This window comes from Eptatretus burgeri, chromosome 2, assembly GCF_056783735.1.
Source record: "Eptatretus burgeri isolate ZD-2024b chromosome 2, Ebu_testis_v1, whole genome shotgun sequence".
Lineage (NCBI taxonomy): Eukaryota > Metazoa > Chordata > Myxini > Myxiniformes > Myxinidae > Eptatretus > Eptatretus burgeri.
Genome location: NC_140962.1, coordinates 111,104,533 through 111,122,611, shown reverse-complemented (window position 1 = coordinate 111,122,611; position 18,079 = coordinate 111,104,533). Strand labels below are relative to the sequence as shown.

Genomic DNA, 18,079 nt, shown 5'->3' with positions numbered 1-18,079 from the left:
GTGAATAAGGAGGTGCGAGGTGACGGGTGGAAGAGGGAGGGGGAGGGGTGGGAGTGACGGTCATCTCTATAATACCACAAGTTCTCAATGTTCAGTTATGACCGAAGACTACTGCGCAAGAGAGAGAGAGAGAGAGATAGAGAGAGAGAGAGAGAGAGAGAGAGAGAGAGAGAGAGAGAGAGAGAGAGAGAGAGAGAGAGAAGAGAGAAGAGAGGGGAGAGAGAGGGATATGAAGGAGGAGGAGGAGGAGGAGGAGGAGGAGGAGGAGGAGGAGGAGGAGGAGGAGGAGGAGGAGGAGGAGGAGGAGGAGGAGGAGGAGGAGGAGGAGGAGGAGGAAGAAGAAGAAGCAGCAGCTGCTAGAAGGGGAGGGTGAGGAAGGGGGAAGGGGGAAGTGAGAAGGGGAACAGAGCGATGAAGGATGACAGTGCGATACTTCACCACACATCGCTATACACTCCGGGAGGTAGGGGGTGTGAGGATTTGGAAATTGGCGAGAGGAAAGGGATTTTCTGGATTTGCGTTTGGTAGTGGGACTTGAAGGGAAGGGGTGGGGGGGGGGAGGGATGGTCTTGACTGCCGGCAGTAGTGCAGGGGTACGTTAAAACAGCATGTTCAAACAGGATAGCAAAACCACCCGTCACTTTCAAGCAGCACGTACCTTTTTAAAAGAAACTCTACGACCCTTGAACCCGTTGGGTTCCCGTTGTGACAGCGGTTGATAAAAAAGATCATTTCAAAAAACAAAGATAGCTCCAGCGAACTATACCGCTGAGGCTGTTTGCATTGATCAAATTCTCCCAAATCGTACTTGATTGAATCGGGAATTAATGTTTTAATAATTTTTTCCGTTACCCGATTTGATCGAAATTTGATACTGCACACCGCAGGAGAATGGTGAGTAAGGTGACACTAAAATTTTTGTGCTATCGTGTACCGTTTTGGCTGTATTTCGGGAACATACATACATACATACATACATACATACATACATACATACATACATACATACATGATGAGAGTTTTAGTAATATATAGATTATAACATGAGTTTCCTTTGAGGTCTGCGATTCGAACTGTGGCTGCCACCATGTTTATCTGTTCTGGAACCAGAACTCTCCGAAGAGGGTCACGCACAACTTGGAGACACCCGCCGTGCCAAAGAACACATGAACTGGGTAAACCAACACCCCACCAGCAGCCGGACTCACCATCAAACCCCACCCTACAGTCTGGCCACGACAACCTCGAGCCCATCGCACCCCAACTGCAATACTTATAAACATCCGGAGATGCCAGTGTTCATGCTTTTATTTAATTTCAGCACAAGTTTTACAACTAAGATGTGATGAGCCCCAGAATATCTCAACCCGAGCCAAATCACAAAATTGAAACTGCTGAATTGAGCCCAGCAGCAACCCCGACCGCCATAGAAAGTTCCCATTTGCCCAACCTGCACACTCCCCGACACTCTGGGCTCAAAATACAACACAAACACCACAGTACAACCATGTGTGGGAACTTATCACAACCACCCATTATTTATCACTTCATGAAAGTTGGAAGAGGGGTGAGAAAGATAGAGGAGAGAGAGAGAGGAAGGAGGGGTTGGATGCAAGGACAATTGAAGAGATGGGGGGGGGGGAAGGGATGGACGAAAAGTGGATTCAGAGTAAGTTCCACAGTTGTTCGTGAACACACGACACTCCAATGTCAAACAATGAACGCGAGGTGTAGGGAATGAATGAGTTCAGACCCGCTGTTCCTTCGTCTGCCATTACATTCCTTGCAGCATCTGCAATGAGCTTTGGTTTGGGAAAGAACTCTCCCCTAATAACTTCTAAAGTACTCCATCACGCAGTGCATTTTTTGAGCGTCTCCGGGCGGTGCTCAGCATGACCACTCCGAGGTTAAGGTTACAATTTAAACATTTGTCAGATTTAACTAAGACAGCGGAACACACGTTTTATATATTTATATTATCACCAAACATTGTCTTGAATGTCAATTAGTAATTTTATTTTCAAAAGCGCCAACAGCTGTGATAAAAAAAAAAGAAGTCATGTGCATTGCCGTCTACTGTTTCACACTCAACGGTTGATTAGGAATGGCAGGCTTGACAACACACATCATCATATATCGATCCATGTATTTTTGATTGTGTTTAGCAGAGGGACATTGCGGGTACTTTTCCCGTTTATCGTCATGGCTCACAAACAAACATTGAAGCAGCTTGTAGAGGGCTCACCAAGTGGCTTAAGCACTCAAGAAAGTACTCCAATGAATAGCTTTGCTATTATTTCGCTCTGAATAGCTTTGCTTTGAATTGATAAGGATTGACTGGCTTGGTAAGCGATAGCAAGCTCATTGGTGATGGAACATCGGAAACACAATGCAAAACATCGCTGGTTTCTTCAAATTTTCAAATTTCACTCCAGATTTCGAGTCCACGTGACGCGACCCTCAAAACCGAAATAATATTTTGATTATATACTTTGATTTGTCTGTGACAGGTCAACGTGGAAAATCACCAAGGCTTTTTGAGTAGGCCAAATTTTTTTTTAAGGCAAATTAAGACCCCTATAAGGAGAGCAGATGAGCAAGGAGCTTCATATATATATATATATATATATATATATATATATATATATATATATATATATATATATATATATATATATATATATATATATATATATATATATATATATATATATATATATATATATATATATATATATATATATTGTCCCAAAAGTCTCCATACATTGGGAAAATTAACACTTTTAGCAAAATCTAACTTTATTTACAAAACGTTCTCTACATGATTGCCATTTCTTTGTAAACACACATGAAGTCGTCTCTCCCACTCATGGTGAACTCGTGTCAACACATCTGGCGTTATGCAAGTAATTCCACTTTGAATGCGTTCCTTAAAATGATCCATGTTCTGAATCTTGTCCTGTGTGATGTGCTTGCCATGTTTCCTGTTAAAGTCGATTGCAACCTTGCGACAGCTTCCCGAAACAGCCATGAGAATGATTTCAATACGTTCTTCTTTTGACAAAGGCATTCTTGAAGGGAATCTGAAAAAAAGAGAAGATATAAGCTATGTATGAAGAATTTCGGGAGACGTTTTGCTGAAAGTGTTAATTTTCCCTATGTATGGAGACTTTTGGGACACCCTGCACAATGGGAGCATGTGCCTCAGTGCGTCGCTGCATTCACTTTCCGCCAGCACTCCAGGAGCTTCCGTTTGGCCATCCCCAAGGCAGATGCCTGACCCATCCCCATCTCTTAGGGAAAGGATATTCCAGGCACCCACTGGAAGGGATGGCCTCAGGTTAACCCAAGGAGACTACCGTCTGGTGGACGACACCTTAGCATCAACCTGCCACACACCACACCAACCCTCAGCACCAGAAGAGAAGAGAAGTGTTTTACAGTGGCCAGAGTACAAATCCTGCCACCAACCTCTTAGGAAAGGTAACCCACTGTAGAAGGACATCCACAGACGCAGTGGGGCACCAGATATGGATGGCCGTTGGCTCACAAGGAGCTCCTCTACCCTTTAATAGGTTTTGTTTTTAGTCCTGCTGGGTGTTCATATCAATAAACCCTCCTCACCAGGAGGACATGGTTGGGGGAGCCGGTTTAGTCACCGACTCTCGACCATGAGCAGATTAGTACAGGTTTTACATGATACCTGCAGCAAGTCACAGATCTGATCTGGCCTAACCTGACAATCTGGGTTGGATGCAACCGTATTGGCCAGGCTGCTCTGTACCACAAATCTGTGACTTTATAGAGGGATCACTCTGGCTCATTCACCAAGGGTCTGACCAAGGATGAAGCCTTGATGAAGGATATAATTAAATAATGCCGTTAATTATCTTCAAAAGGGGTGTATAAATTAACCCCAACAAGAAATTTTCATTCATGCACTCCCTTGGAGTTCCCTTTGGAATGCATGCAAAGTTTGGGGTTGATAGGTTTCATGGTTTTGGAGTTATGGAGGAGACACACTGACATTTATTATTATAGATTATCGATTGATTACCATGCAAGATAACCACTGATGCAGTGAATTCCAGGAAATGTTTGAATTGCTGGCCATTAACTTGCAGGCACTTTTCGATTCTACGTACATATGATGTTTGGACATTTCTTAGCAAGCGACATTCATTCTCTCATCTTTTGTTAATTTGGCTCCCATCACTTATCTGGAAAGAAAGGTGCAATTAATTTTTGGACCATCCTGTATACCGTACCTGAAGAGTATTTTGCATTTTGTTTAAAGGAAGACTTCTTCAGACCATCCAAGGCCTCCATGCTCTCACAAACAAACCTTTTACGCAGCACAACATAATGATCATGATTGTGTGGTGTAATGTATGGCACCGTGAATTAAAAACGCTGAAATGATGGAGCCATCACAGCTCTGGCAAAGATTACATATCACCAGCATACCAGAGTGCAGTCCACTCGTACATGTCCAGCAAACATTATGAGGACTAGATTTGATGGAGAAAGATGCAGTTCCTTTTATCTGTGACATGTCACAGGTTTACAAGAGGTCCGCTGTGGTTGTTGTTGTTGTTGGGGGTCGATTTTTGAAATGTGCACCCATTGGTCGGACAGCTGCCGGACTACACCCACATTGGTTGTTTGATTCCATCCACCATGGCACCAGTCAAAATTATATGGCTGCCATCTTGGTTTTGTGGTCTATCAAAGACATCAGGCCTGTAGGCCTCTGCTGATTATGCACTACCTGGGTTTGTTATGTCAGATTTCCATTGGCCTTGTTTGGGTTGACTTATATACGATGAGGGATCCTGAAAAAAATTGTGAGTAATCAATTTTGTGTCGCAGGTTGTTTTTCTTAATTGGGGACAACAGTTCAAATATGTGAAGATTGACAATTCAAGGTCTCGAGCCTACTGACCTCCAGTTGGCAAAGGAAGCACGATTCGCTAATTCCAGCTACACATGCTTTTGTATAACCTCTGTCGATGTTGAAAAAGACTATCTTCTTATTTAATGGCTTCATTTATTCCTGCGTTCTTGTGGGGTTGGCCAGGGGAAGTTTTTGGCCCAAGTCCTTCACGAACCTGCAAGCCAGGCCTGACGCTTGACTAAGTAGTTGTGGCAGGAATTTGCAGTCTGTTCAGGGTGCCAGCAATAGATCACCTACTCTTCACGAAGGACACCATGGAGGTCTTTAACGTCCACCAACTCGTATCAGCAGACTGAATACCCAGTTTAACGTCCATCCAAGGGATGACACACACATCAATGAATCACCCTGCCTGTGAAACACTGGGATGACAGTTTAATTGGAGCTGGGTCAGGATTTAAACTCAGGCTAGACAGCTAGCCTGAGTGTGAGTGTGTGCCTCTCATCCATCCTGCCTGCCCTGCAATAAACTCTTTATACCTATCAGTAATGTTTCTGAGAATTTATTTTGTGATGAAACGACTTCGAATCGTTTTTCTTGATATAATACTCTGGCGTTTTGTCTGTCCACCCATATCAATGTTAAAAAGGACCAATTACAGCTATTACAGTGTAACCGAACACCAATAGCTGCTAATTGTTGTATACAATGGGGTTATTTCATTGCACGAAGAGGAGGCTTGGTCCAACCCATCCATTCTGTAGAGGTATACCTGCTTATGAAATATAATAGTAATAATACGACGAGAACGACGTTGTCGATGGCACACCATCGCATATTCCCGCGCGCACTGCTTTGTCCCATTAACGCTCGATGAAATTTTATCTTGCAAAATGGATTGACTAGTCTTTTCTATTTGATGTGCTTTATGACCAAAGACTTACTATGTTTACTAAATCAGAAGTCATTGCAAGCATGTCAACATTTCATGAAACATTAATTTAACACTGTCCGGCAATATAGAACTGCGCATCAATTTAATCATAGGAATGAACTGTATATAATATTAATTATAATTATTCATAATCAATTAGATAAATACAGTAAAACCTGTGACTGTTTGTTTGTCACTCACGGGGGCCACATAAGTAAGTTCTTTATAAAAGAATTTACCATGTACAATGGTAAATACACTTAAAAATTACTTTCAGGATACACTTTTGAGTTTGCCATATCAATGGATTTTTATATAAGCAGGTCTGTTATGAACAGGTTTTACTTGGATTTATTGAAAGATAAGTAACTGGAGTACATAGATTTTACTGTTAAATATGTATAAAAAATACTTACTATCTACAAATATATACATATGTACAATGAACTTTTTCATATTACTGTGTTGATTGACTTTGCACCAGAAGCTGCTGACGATTGTGTGCAGCAGGGAAGATGCAGGCATAATGGATTCCACAAGTGTGATGAAGGTAAAATTTCCCTTCCAAAGGAATTCCATCAAAGGGTGGGTCTTGTGGGTGTATCTGCCGTTTCTGTAACTTGATCCACTGCCAATTATTAGTTCCATAGGGATAGTGTTCCGTGAATTCCCAAATATCAGTATCAAAGTACGTGGTAGTGGCAAGCAGCTCTACTTCAGTTGCCCATTGCCGCAAATGTCTCATTTTCTTGACATGACTCTTCATTCCATGTATTCCTTGGCCAAGCCAATCAATGAATGTATGTAAATGTGTCTCCTCAAAGTTACATATAACTTGTCTTATACGATGATATTTCTCTGTTCCAAGCAATTGTTTAGATATGGCTCGGAAGAAGCAATTTCCATCTGGTTCAGTTGCATCTATGAGACACTGACAGGTATGTTGCTGTAAATTTCGTAGGTAGCCCCCATATCTGACTTCAAATATCTCATGGTTGACTATTGGATCATTTTGCACTGTAACATTCAGTGTTTCAGCAACAACAGCAGATTCATGTGGTGTTGGTAGGGTAAAATTTCTGATGAATTCTCTGTACTGTCTCTTTGTTCCTGTTATTTCTAGATCATTATTGTTTTCATCTACTGTCGTCTTTCTTCGTTGATGCTCAAGCAAGGACTCTCTTGTCAATTTCTTATACTTGACCTGATTTTTTTTCACTTTGTTTTCAATTTTGCATTCCTGTTCTTGTTGTTTTTGAGCAGATGTAGTAGTAGTAACTTTGTTTGAGGTCAATAAAGTATCTAATTCTTTTCTATCTCCAGGGGTAGGTAGAATACAGTAAATAGCATTATGGTCAGAAAAATAGCAAGGAATGGTGCCATGCTGAATCATGTCTGGTGAAACATTTGTGTACAGGTGATCAATGGTGGAGCCACTTGTATGGGTAGGCCCATTCATTAATTGTTTGAAATCTTGGTCTTAAAGTGTTGATTAAAGCTGAATATTTTGTTGAAAATGAATTGATGTTGAAATCACCAACAATGACTGCTTTTGCATCCTTTTTCTGTCCATGGTTTATGAAGTTTGTGACGTCATACTGAAGTTGATCAATACTGAAATGGTCAGGTCTGTACGCAACACAAACATAAAGTTCTACTTCTTTCTTCTTTTTCATATGAAAATACACAGTTTCGCATCCACAGCAAGCAAAATGTGGAAGTATGGTAATGTCAATACCATCTCGAGCATAGAATCCAACACCTTCTTTGCTGTTGCACTTCTCACAGTTGTCATATGAGCATACATGTTTGTTGTAGCATTCTTGACGATCTCTCCTGAAGAATGTAAATCCTGGCATGGCCACTTTCTCTGTATCAATTCTATCATGGAGCCATATCTCAGAGACAGCAATTACATCAGAAGATAATAAGTTAGTGTACGTTATCAATTCATTCCTGTGCTTCAACAATGATCTGACATTGATATGACTTAATTTTGTCCACTTGTCATTTGAGAGATTCTGTAGTTCTTGTATACACTCATTAAATGGCATGTGTGTCTTCATTCTATGTATTTCTTTGACAATGTTGTTACTTGTAATGATCTTCTTCCTATCAAAGCTTTGAAGAAATAATCCTTCCAGCGTCTTTGCTCTGATAAGGGCAACATAGGCTTGACCACTTTTGAATATTCCCTCAAATGAAACAACTATGTTGTCTAGGGAAAGACCCTGTACCTTGTGTATTGTTGTGGCAAATGCTACTTTGAGTGGAAATTGTTTTCGAGTAACTTGAATTGCACCCTTCTTGTTAAGAAGAAAACTGCTTGCTTCTTGATAAATGGTAACTGCACCTGGAACTTTGTTTGGAAACTTAAGTTGGTGCTGTTGACCAACACTGGCATGATCAAACTTGACAAGCACTACAAATGTGGCTCTATCTTGGTCATTATTGTGGTGGACAAAATCTACAACTGTACCCTGGGCCCCATTGACTAACCGGTCCATTACATCAATGCTCTTTATCAGCATAACTCTTGCATCCACTGCCAGTTCCAATGTATCTGCTAAACCACCTGTGTCTGTTGCACCAAATTTAAAGCTCTTGATTTGTGCTTGATGTGGGCTTGGAGCATGGTATTGTGTACACTGTGGTCCTAAATGAGGAGAAAGCTTAGAAATTGAACCCAGTTTTAATAAGATAAACAATCTTGATGTAATATAATGCCCAAGTGTCTGTGCTTTCAGAAAATGTATACTTTGCTATGGGTCCTATGGATATAGTTGTTTACAAAGCATGTTTTTTTTTTTTATCCAAACACAGGCTATTTTTTCCATTTTTAGGTCATCTCTACCGAGATGACCTAATAAAGCCGGACCAAATGTCCGTCCGTCCGTACATCCGTCAACAATTTTTCTTTCCGATCTTGATGAAACTTAGTATGTGGGTAGAGGTCAATGAGTGTTGCACAAGAATATAACTTTTGTCTGGGTTCAAGGTCAGGGTCAAGGTCACGAGGTCACGTAAGTTATAAAAATCGCCATTTTCAAAACCTATCGAGTCTGCCATTCTACAAGATATTCGGCAACTGTTTATTGATTATGATAGTAAAAAATATTATCTTGTATCTAACCGGACAGATTTTTGAATTTCCTTCCCGTTTGATCATCACGTGATCTGGAAGATGGCCAAAAACGCCGATGCGATTCGCAAAGAAGGAAGGAGAAATGAAATATAAATATAAAACACATTTTTAGCCTTTTATATTTATAAATTTTCCACCGAAGGTGCAAAAGTTTCAAAACCCAAAATGTAAACGTCGGCATTTATTTTCAAAATATAATTTTGTGCGCGCGTGCCAAAATGCCGAGTCCTCTTTAACCAAACTGCGCAATGGAGCTGCGCAGTGGAGCTGCGCAGTAGAATTGCGCAGTAGTCTTCGGTCATAACTGAACATTGAGAACTTGTGGTATTATAGAGATGACCGTCACTCCCACACAGGGGTAATTTTTATAGCTCATTTTTTTAGAAATGGGTTACATGTATGATTGTATATGTTGTCCAAAATGGTTGAAAATTCAAATATTGTGCTATGTATTGTGGCGTATTGTGTGTCCAGCACCCGAGTCCCCGAACAATAAAACCATCATCACACTTGAACCCATTGAGATCCCATTTTCATTTATGCTGAATTGTTGGAGTGTATGAAGGGGTATTCTCACACGAAAAAATTGGGACCATCGGTTTGGCTGGGGAGCAGGGGCCCAAGGTCAAAGGGTGCCCCAAACTATAACTTTTTGAATTACTGTTTCAGAGTGATTTTGCTTTACGCGATTCGAAAGATCTCGCTTTTACGAGCATTTTGATACCAAGATCAGCCAAATCGGACCACTACAACCTGTGATATGGCCTCTGGAAGATTGTGGGGCAGCCAGGGGCGCCCAAATTTGGGGGGCCCCTAAAATGGGCCCCGATGGGCCCACAGGTCTAAAAGTTGGTATTTTGAGTTTTTTCACCCAAGTGAATAAATGACCAACATATGGGGAGAAAATGAGGTATTAGTGTCGGGAGGGTGTGTACACTTGACATGGAATGTCCCTGTTTCTAAACTCACTGTTGGACCTCAATGAACGCTTTGACAACACATCAGCTATCTTCTCTTTGTCTCTATAATCGATTTGTGATCTCCTGCAACTTCTCCTACCACGATCTATCTCCATATTATATTGTTTATTTACAGTATCCATGGCATTTCTGCAATCATGTTTTCACTGTGTGTTGTTTGATTTTACAGCTAATAATTCTTCCCTGTCCTTTGCCTGTTTTTGTTGAACATACTTGTCATGGTTTTTCATTTTATCTGTTCTCGCTGTCAACTTCCTCCTCCCTTTCTTCGGTCCTGCGTTCTCTTCTATTCCTGCCATTATATCTGTTCTCGCTGTCAACTTCCTCCTCCCTTTCTTCGGTCCTGGGTTCTCTTCTATTCCTGCCATTATGAGGAGCATTATGATGATAAGAACACTAAGTATCCTTACACACATCCTCTTGATTTTAACAGCGAATATCTGAAAAAAGATGGACAAAAAATGATAACATAAAACATTAAAGAAACAACATGCTTTTCATCACTAAAAATGTACACAAGTGTTTATAAAATTTTAAGCAAATTATTTGGATAATTAAATATATATTTTTTTCTCACTTTTTTGAAGATATTATTTTACATGTGGTTATGAAAATATATTTTTTTAAAAATTCAGTATCAAATAGTCTTGAATCAATAATACATTATCTGGCATTTCCATCACCAATTAGACCAACAGTGGATAGGAGAGTGTTATAAAAGCTGGGATGATGTGATTGATCAGCTGAACTCATCTAGTGAATCATCCATAAAGAATAATTCAAAATATGTCACATAATGAATAGCATGCTCTGTGTTTGTTAAATGTAAATTTTCTGGTTATTAGATCAGTCATTTTTATTTTACAAAATATAAAAAATAATCAGTTATCAGTATGTGACAAATTACCATCAGACCAATTTTAATAAGTTATGAATATTAGACATACAGTAAACCATGATGTCATGAAGGTGGATCCCTGGTGACATTGGAAAGTACCGATAGAAATTAAGTCCATTTTTATCTTGCCAAAACGAAGTTTTTGCAAGATATGTTGGTCAGCTTGTATGTTTTTTTTTTATTTTTATTTTTTGTTTGTTTGTCTGTAATCACGTATAAAAAAATTCTGCAGAGCACAGTTATCATTGGAAATTTTTGTAACTTCGCATATCAGAGGCCTATAGAGGTCCCTTTCAGCGCATAAAATTTTGAAGGTCAAGGTCAAAGGTCAAGGTCACTTTGGCGCAAACCAGGGGAGTCGACGAAACCCTTATTTTTTGAGTAATTTTGATCGGATCGTCTTCAAACTTCATGGGAATATAGTTCATGGTCTGGAGCTCAACTGATTAATTTTTGGTGGCGATTGGCCTTGACCTTCATGGTTAGCGCCTCAGGTCAAACATATTTGACCCCAAGGTCAAATTTTCAAGTTTTAGGAACCATATCGTGTAGTACCTCAAATTGAACACCTCGATGAGTGCTTTCTAGATATGTCAAGCTTGAGACATTATGACGTCATTTGGTGACGTTATGAGGAAAACGCATATTTTTCATGGTTACTCTGTAGAACGATTCTCATCGGAATCTCTCGTAGGCAGATATTCCTCAAGGAGTTGCTCCTGGTGGATAGCAGCTCTGTTCACCTCAGTGTGACCTTAAAGAAGTCACACGTGGTCACCTTTTGACAAGATACGGGTCACCCTGCGGGTGACATTGGTGTATTTTTAATTATTGTTTTGTTATTTAAATAATAATGCTAATTTTGTGAATATTTTAAATATTGAACCAACTGCAATTTTCATCATCATGTTTTACTAAAACTTTGATTATAATAAGAACAAACAACATAGAAAAATAATATTAATACTTACATACATGACTAACTTGGAAAACTACATAAACATTACAAATAATTCATATGCTTGCAATGACTGACATAGCATTGGTCACTAAATTGTACTTTTGATATAAAAAAGTTCATTTCTAAAGTTCAATCAATCTCGAATGTCCTTATCCCTAAGCACCTCCTACCTCCCCACTAACCCCACCTTTGCTGTCCAGCTCAGCAAATGTTGAAAAAGGTTCATGCAAAATGCAGTACTCATGATTCTGTTTAATTCGATATGCTACATGACAATATCTAAAAATTAGTTATTTTGACCCTCTGACTGTCCAGCCCCTCCCCCTTCTAAATTATCCCGCACACAGTTCAAGGAATGGTAAAAACGTGTTCTTGCAAGAGGTAGTACTCATCATTCTGTTCTTTTCGATATGCTACATGACCATATTTAATTTAAGAAATGTTATTTTGATCCCCTGTCCCCCAAGCACCCTCTACCCCACCATATGCTGATCACAATATGCTAAAAAAGGTAGAACTCATGATAATGTTTGATTTGATATGCTATAAGACTATATTTTTTTTAAAAAATCAACCCCCTTGACCCCACCCCCTCTGGCCAGGCCCCGAGGGGTCAGATCAAAAATCCGAAAGTGTTGTGCACTTCCCCATACATATATCTACTATGTCCCAAAGTTTCAAATTCCTTTCTCAAATGGTGTAGGAGGAGCTATTTTGACCCCCTCTCCCCGAAGCACCCCCTATCCCCCAAACCCCCTTTGATCATCATGTGTTTAAAAAATATGTTGTTAAATGTATAACTCATGAATATGTTTGATTTAAAATTCTAAAAGACAATTTTTTTTTTAATCAGCCCCCATGACTCCACCCCCTCTGGCCCGGCTCCTAGGGGTCATATCAAAAATCCTACAGTGTTGTGCACATCCCCATACATATATCTACTATGTCCCAAAGTTTCAAGTTCCTATCTCAAACATGTAGGAGGAGCTATTTTGACCCCCTATCCGCTAAGCACCCCCTACCCCCCAAGCACCCTCTGATCATCATGTGTTTAAAAAAATGTTGTTAAATGTATAACTCATGAATATGTTTGATTTAAAAAGCTATGACAATTTTTTTTTCATCGACCCCCATGACCCCAACCCCTCTGCCCCGGCCCCTAGGGGTCATATCAAAAATCCTACAGTGTTGTGCACATCCCCATACATATATCTACTATGTCCCAAAGTTTCAAGTTCCTATTTCAAACGGTGTAGGAGGAGTTACAGGGTAAGACGTACGGACGGACGGTGGAGACTCACAATATTCCCTTACAATTGGAGCTTTGATGCAGGAGATCATTAGGTCCCTCAAAGCTGGTGCAATTTGGTTACCAATTCAGGGTTGTTTATCAGTGCTCTATCCCTTTAAAATCCTGAACAGCAAACAAGGAAGCAGCACATACCATTTTAAAGGTCTTTGGTACAATTCGTCCAGGGTTCGAACCACTGACTTCCCAAACTCATACCAAACCCTCTAACCATTACACTGCCGAGTCTGATACATGCACACCTTATGATATGATCACAGTGAGGATTGTAATGAATTAAAATGCTATTTTGTGATCGTTTGTTCTTTAATTCTCCAACTATGTACGTCTTGATGAAGGTGGTAGAGGAATTCATGTACCGTTCAACTTGGATCCACCATCCTCGGAATATCTGGTCTTACACGAGATCCCACTGGACCATCAGCCAGAAACGGGTTGGATTCCTCAAACACGTTCCTCACTCCAGGAAGTCCATCCTCTAGAAGTCCATGATATACAGTGGAAAATCAATATAACGCTCACCGGTGGGGTCCGAAGCGACTAGGGCGTTATAAATGATACAGCGCTATACTGATGCAGTGAAAAATATTTTATATTACATACAAACCAGAGCCAAAACACGTGGACATGTACGTCCGCCATCTTGGATTGTTGGGGTTCATGATGAAGCGGTCAAGTTATTTTCTTTTCTTTTTTTTAAACAAGAAATAAACACAGAAATTGAATGCATATACAATATATTTTATTTTTTTATGTACAATCGAACATTACTTACAAAATAAAAAAATACAAAATGTACATTATCACATAAATCTGTAAAATATTTTACGCTTCCTTAATCACAAAATGGATACGGAATTTATATCTTGAAGAATTCGGAATTTATTTCTTGAAGAAATCGGTGATCTTGCTTGGTTTCATGGATGCTCTTGAGAGTCTTCGGGTGTCATCCAGAAGGATTTTAATCTGGTGTATCTTCAAATGAAGATTGGGGCATTCCTGCTCATCCAAGGACTCCAACCAACGAAGACCATCAAGGAAAGACTGTTCAGCTTTGGAGTGCAGAGGCTGGGGGAGAGGTTCAACTGGTGCCTCTTCTTCTTCCGACTCCTCTAGGGGTTCCTCTTCCTCTCCAGTTGACAGCTGTTCTTCTCTGAGCAGTTCTTCAGCCAGGTCTCTTTCTTCTTGATCAACCCATGCCTGGAGAGCATCAAGAGCTGATGTGCCAGGGGCGAGGTTGAGGGCCGTGATGGCAGACCTGCCCACCTCCTCCTTGGAGAACCCATTGAAGTCTTCTTCATTATCAGACTTGGGAGGACCTAGGCCTTTCCTCCAGCAGTTAGTGATGTTGTCCTTGGTGACCTTCTCCTAGGCTGTCCCTGCAAACTCCATGGCCTTGAGGAAGACTGTCATCTCTTTCTGCTCCCTGGCCAGAGCTTTGCATAATTGATCTTTGTAGAATAGCTTGAAACAGTTGATGACCCCCTGGTCCAAAGGCTGGATCTTGCTGGTGGTGTTCTTGGGCATAAAGGAAGTGAAGATCTTCCCATCCTTGGACTTTAAGATGTCTCCTGATGGATGAGATGGGGCGTTGTTAATGAGGAGGATAGCTTTCTCTTCTTGCCCAAGCTTTCTCAGGTGTTTCCGCACAGCAGGGCAGAACCCCTGGAAGAACCAGTCCTTGAAACAGGCTCCTGTCATCCAAGCCTTTCTGGTGTTGGTGTAAATGCAGGGAAGGAGGGATCTGTTGACATGGTGTAGACACCTGGTGTTTAGTGACTTCCCTATGACCAATGGGGTCATCTTCAGAGACCCTGACCTGTTGGCACAGAGAAGGAGGCTGACTTTGTCCTTTGGCTTCTTGTGTCCAGTCTTTCTTGATGGGTTGTCATCCAGGTCCATAGTTCTGTCTGGAGGGGTCTTGTAGTACAGACCAGTTTCATCTGCATTGAAAACCTGGTCTTCTGTGAAGTTGTTGTCTTCGATTAGTTCATTGAAGACAGAGAGGTAGTTCTTGGCAGATTCAAGGTCTGCAGACTTGGCCTCTCCATGTTGTTGGTTCATGTGGACCCCATGTCGATCCTGCCAGCGTTGCAGCCACCCCCTGGTTAAGCTGTAGTCAGCATCTTAACCTCTCTCTTCCTTGTGAAGATCCTTGTTGATCTTCTTGGCCTGATGAAGGAGGATGGTGCCTGAGATGGGTATGTCAAGCTCTCTAGACTTGCAGAACCAATTGAATAGTTCCTGGTCCAACTCCTGATCCCTCCCAAGCTTGACCCTCTTCCTCTTCATCCCTTCATTGGAGATGACAGTGACGATGAAGCTCTTGATGTTCTCTTCATCCTTCAACCATCCTCTTAGAGTTGAACCGGCGATGCCTGTATCCTTGCTGATGGTCGCTTGAGTTTCACCATTCCGTATCCGTTTAATTATGTGTAGCTTCTCCTCTATGGAATAACACTTCCACTTCGGCATGGCGGCGCTGAACTGAACAGAGCAAACAAAACTAACAAAGTTGAAGATTTCTCGGCTGGTAGGTGATGAAGATGTCAAAGAACTGGTACAGGAGATGTAACGGGAGCTTAGATTTAAGTTGTTGACAACTCTTCCGAAAGGATGTGGGCAGTAGAGCACGCGAACATTAGTTAATCTTGTACAGTACAGTACTGTACTTACGTTGTGTAGTGTTGTATGGTGTTAGAAGGGAACATGAACGTGAGTTACAGGAGATACGGATGCTATGATGATTTGAATTGAATTGATTTTGTTCATCTCAGCTTCGCCATTTATACGGGAAAGGTGCGAGAAGATGACAGCTCGTGAGTATTTTCACACCACATGTCAACTCAACACAGGGCGATGACAGCTTGAATTTTTTTCGCCACTTAGTGCTATTTTGGACTAACTTTGTCTCTATTTTCTCACTTTTTTGCCTTTAAACATGAAATAGTAGTAGTTTTTGGGGTCCAAGGTGTATGAGCGTTATATCAGTACAAGCGCTATAACGCTTAGCGTTGTATCGATTTTCCACTGTATATGGAGAGAAGGCTGAGATTGAATTTTAAAATTTCAAGATTCCTGAGCTTTAATGTTTTTATTGATCATTCAAAACATAACTGTTGATCACTCTGCCTTCAAGAAAAGCATTTCACTTGAACATTTATGAAAAACCATTAGGGGGCAGTCCATCGTAAGTTGTTCAAACTGAAAAATCTTTTTGTGATTTGTTTGTTGGAAAAGTAATCAATTTGCCAAAGTCTCACGATGAATATTCACCATTTAGTTTTAGCTAATGTGCAGTTGGCATTGGTACTACTGCCTCAATATGTAATGAGGTTGGCCATGTAATCTGGCTCGATTTTGCTGATAATTATCAGCTGATAATTTTTAAAATTTTGCTGATAATTATTTTAAAAATTACAATTTTGATACTTGAGGGTGTGTAGAATACAGAATTGGACATTGTCCAATTTACAAATGACGTTTTGGTACCTCAATTAGGCATTTGATTTAATTTAACTGATTACCTGATATAGGGAATGCCTTATAACTTCTGTTCTAATGGGCATAGAAGGATGAATTTGGTGTCTAAATGTAGGCTTTTGGGTATGGGGAAATCGAATGGAACAAAATCTTGCGGATTGGAACACTCCTTCACATCAATCTAACATGGCCCCCCACAAACCACCTGATACAAGAGATTTCTTATAACAACCAACTTGGTAGAAATGGAACAATGATTTTGTCCCAATATCGTTTTTTTAGGTATGGGGAATTAAATTATGCAATGTTTTTGCTGTTGAAGCATCCCTCATAAGTATAAATCCAATATGGCTTCCGTACGATATACCCGATGAATAACCGATGTGGGTAATCTCATAACTTTTGAAGTAAATGATATAGAAATATAGTTTTGGTATCGAATCATAGCTTTTCTGGTATGGGATATTGATTGAAGATAAGATGGGGTTGTTTGTGGCATTCTACACTACCGGTCAAAAGTTTTAGAACACCCCCATTTTTGCAGTTTTTACTGAAATTTAAGCAGTTTAATGTTTCAATGTATTCTGAAATTAAAGCTTAGAACAAATAAACAATTGCAGATAAAAAATAAATCATGGAATCGTTTTGTTGAACAAAATTTAATGTAAACTTTTGACTCGTCAAAGTAGCCACCTTTTGCAGATATAAACAGCTGAACATACTCGTGGCATTCTTTCTACAATGGAAATTAAATATTGGTCAGAAAGTTCTTCCCAACACTGTTGCAGAAGTTCCCACAAATGTGACGAAGTTGCAAGTATTTGTGGACGGATGACACGCCATCCCAGAAGCTCCCCGGAACTACTTTACAGGTGAGGTAAAAACCATCCCGAGGAATATTATAACAAACTAACTACATTTGGAAGCCGTTCGGGGCTCAGTGATGATCCTGAAGAGAGCACTCAGCACAAAACTTTGAGAACAGAAAACTTCACAGCTTGGTCCATGAATCATGACCCCTTACTGAAATGAAGGTGGAAGCTTTGAGCCCACCCTGGGAGGACTCCATTCCACATTCTGAAACTCGCATATGAAGACACCACTCAACGGCGCACACACACGCACGCACGCACATGCACACACACCTGCTTGGACGATATCGGCAATTTTTCTGGAATCGGCAGGTTGGAGTCACTGATTTCCGACTGCAGTACGGACTTTATACAACCCAGAAACCTCGAGTCGCTTTCACCGAAAAGCAACATTACATTTATATAGACGTTGGAAGGATATGATCACAAACATTAACCTTGTTAAACAGATGCATGTGATGAGTGGAAAAAAAAATTGGCTCGGTAATTTAGAAAACACTTTAATACTGAAAACGGCTTTTGCTATAAAACTCACAAAGGGAAACATATGGCCTGTAGGCCTGTAACAGAATATATATATATAAATATATAGTGTTCTT

The 18,079-nt window shown here is 40.4% G+C and overlaps 1 protein-coding gene across 6 annotated transcripts in view; it reads left to right on the top strand.

Moving 5' to 3' along the window:
• LOC147032827 (uncharacterized) overlaps positions 1–18,079 on the top strand; it is a 159,923-nt gene that overhangs the window by 25,704 nt on the left and 116,140 nt on the right. For 3 of the 6 annotated variants that reach the window (XM_085870713.1, XM_085870709.1, XM_085870714.1), the window contains 3 exons: positions 6,317–6,382; positions 6,701–6,770; positions 7,417–7,821. In XM_085870713.1, the coding sequence (XP_085726839.1) occupies positions 6,317–6,382; positions 6,701–6,770; positions 7,417–7,631 (351 nt within the window). In that variant the 3' untranslated portion in view covers positions 7,632–7,821. Of the gene's footprint in view, positions 1–6,316; positions 6,383–6,700; positions 6,771–6,955; positions 7,354–7,416; positions 7,822–18,079 lie in introns of those variants that run through there. The other 3 variants (XM_085870711.1, XM_085870710.1, XM_085870712.1) reach the window with 3 other exon arrangements.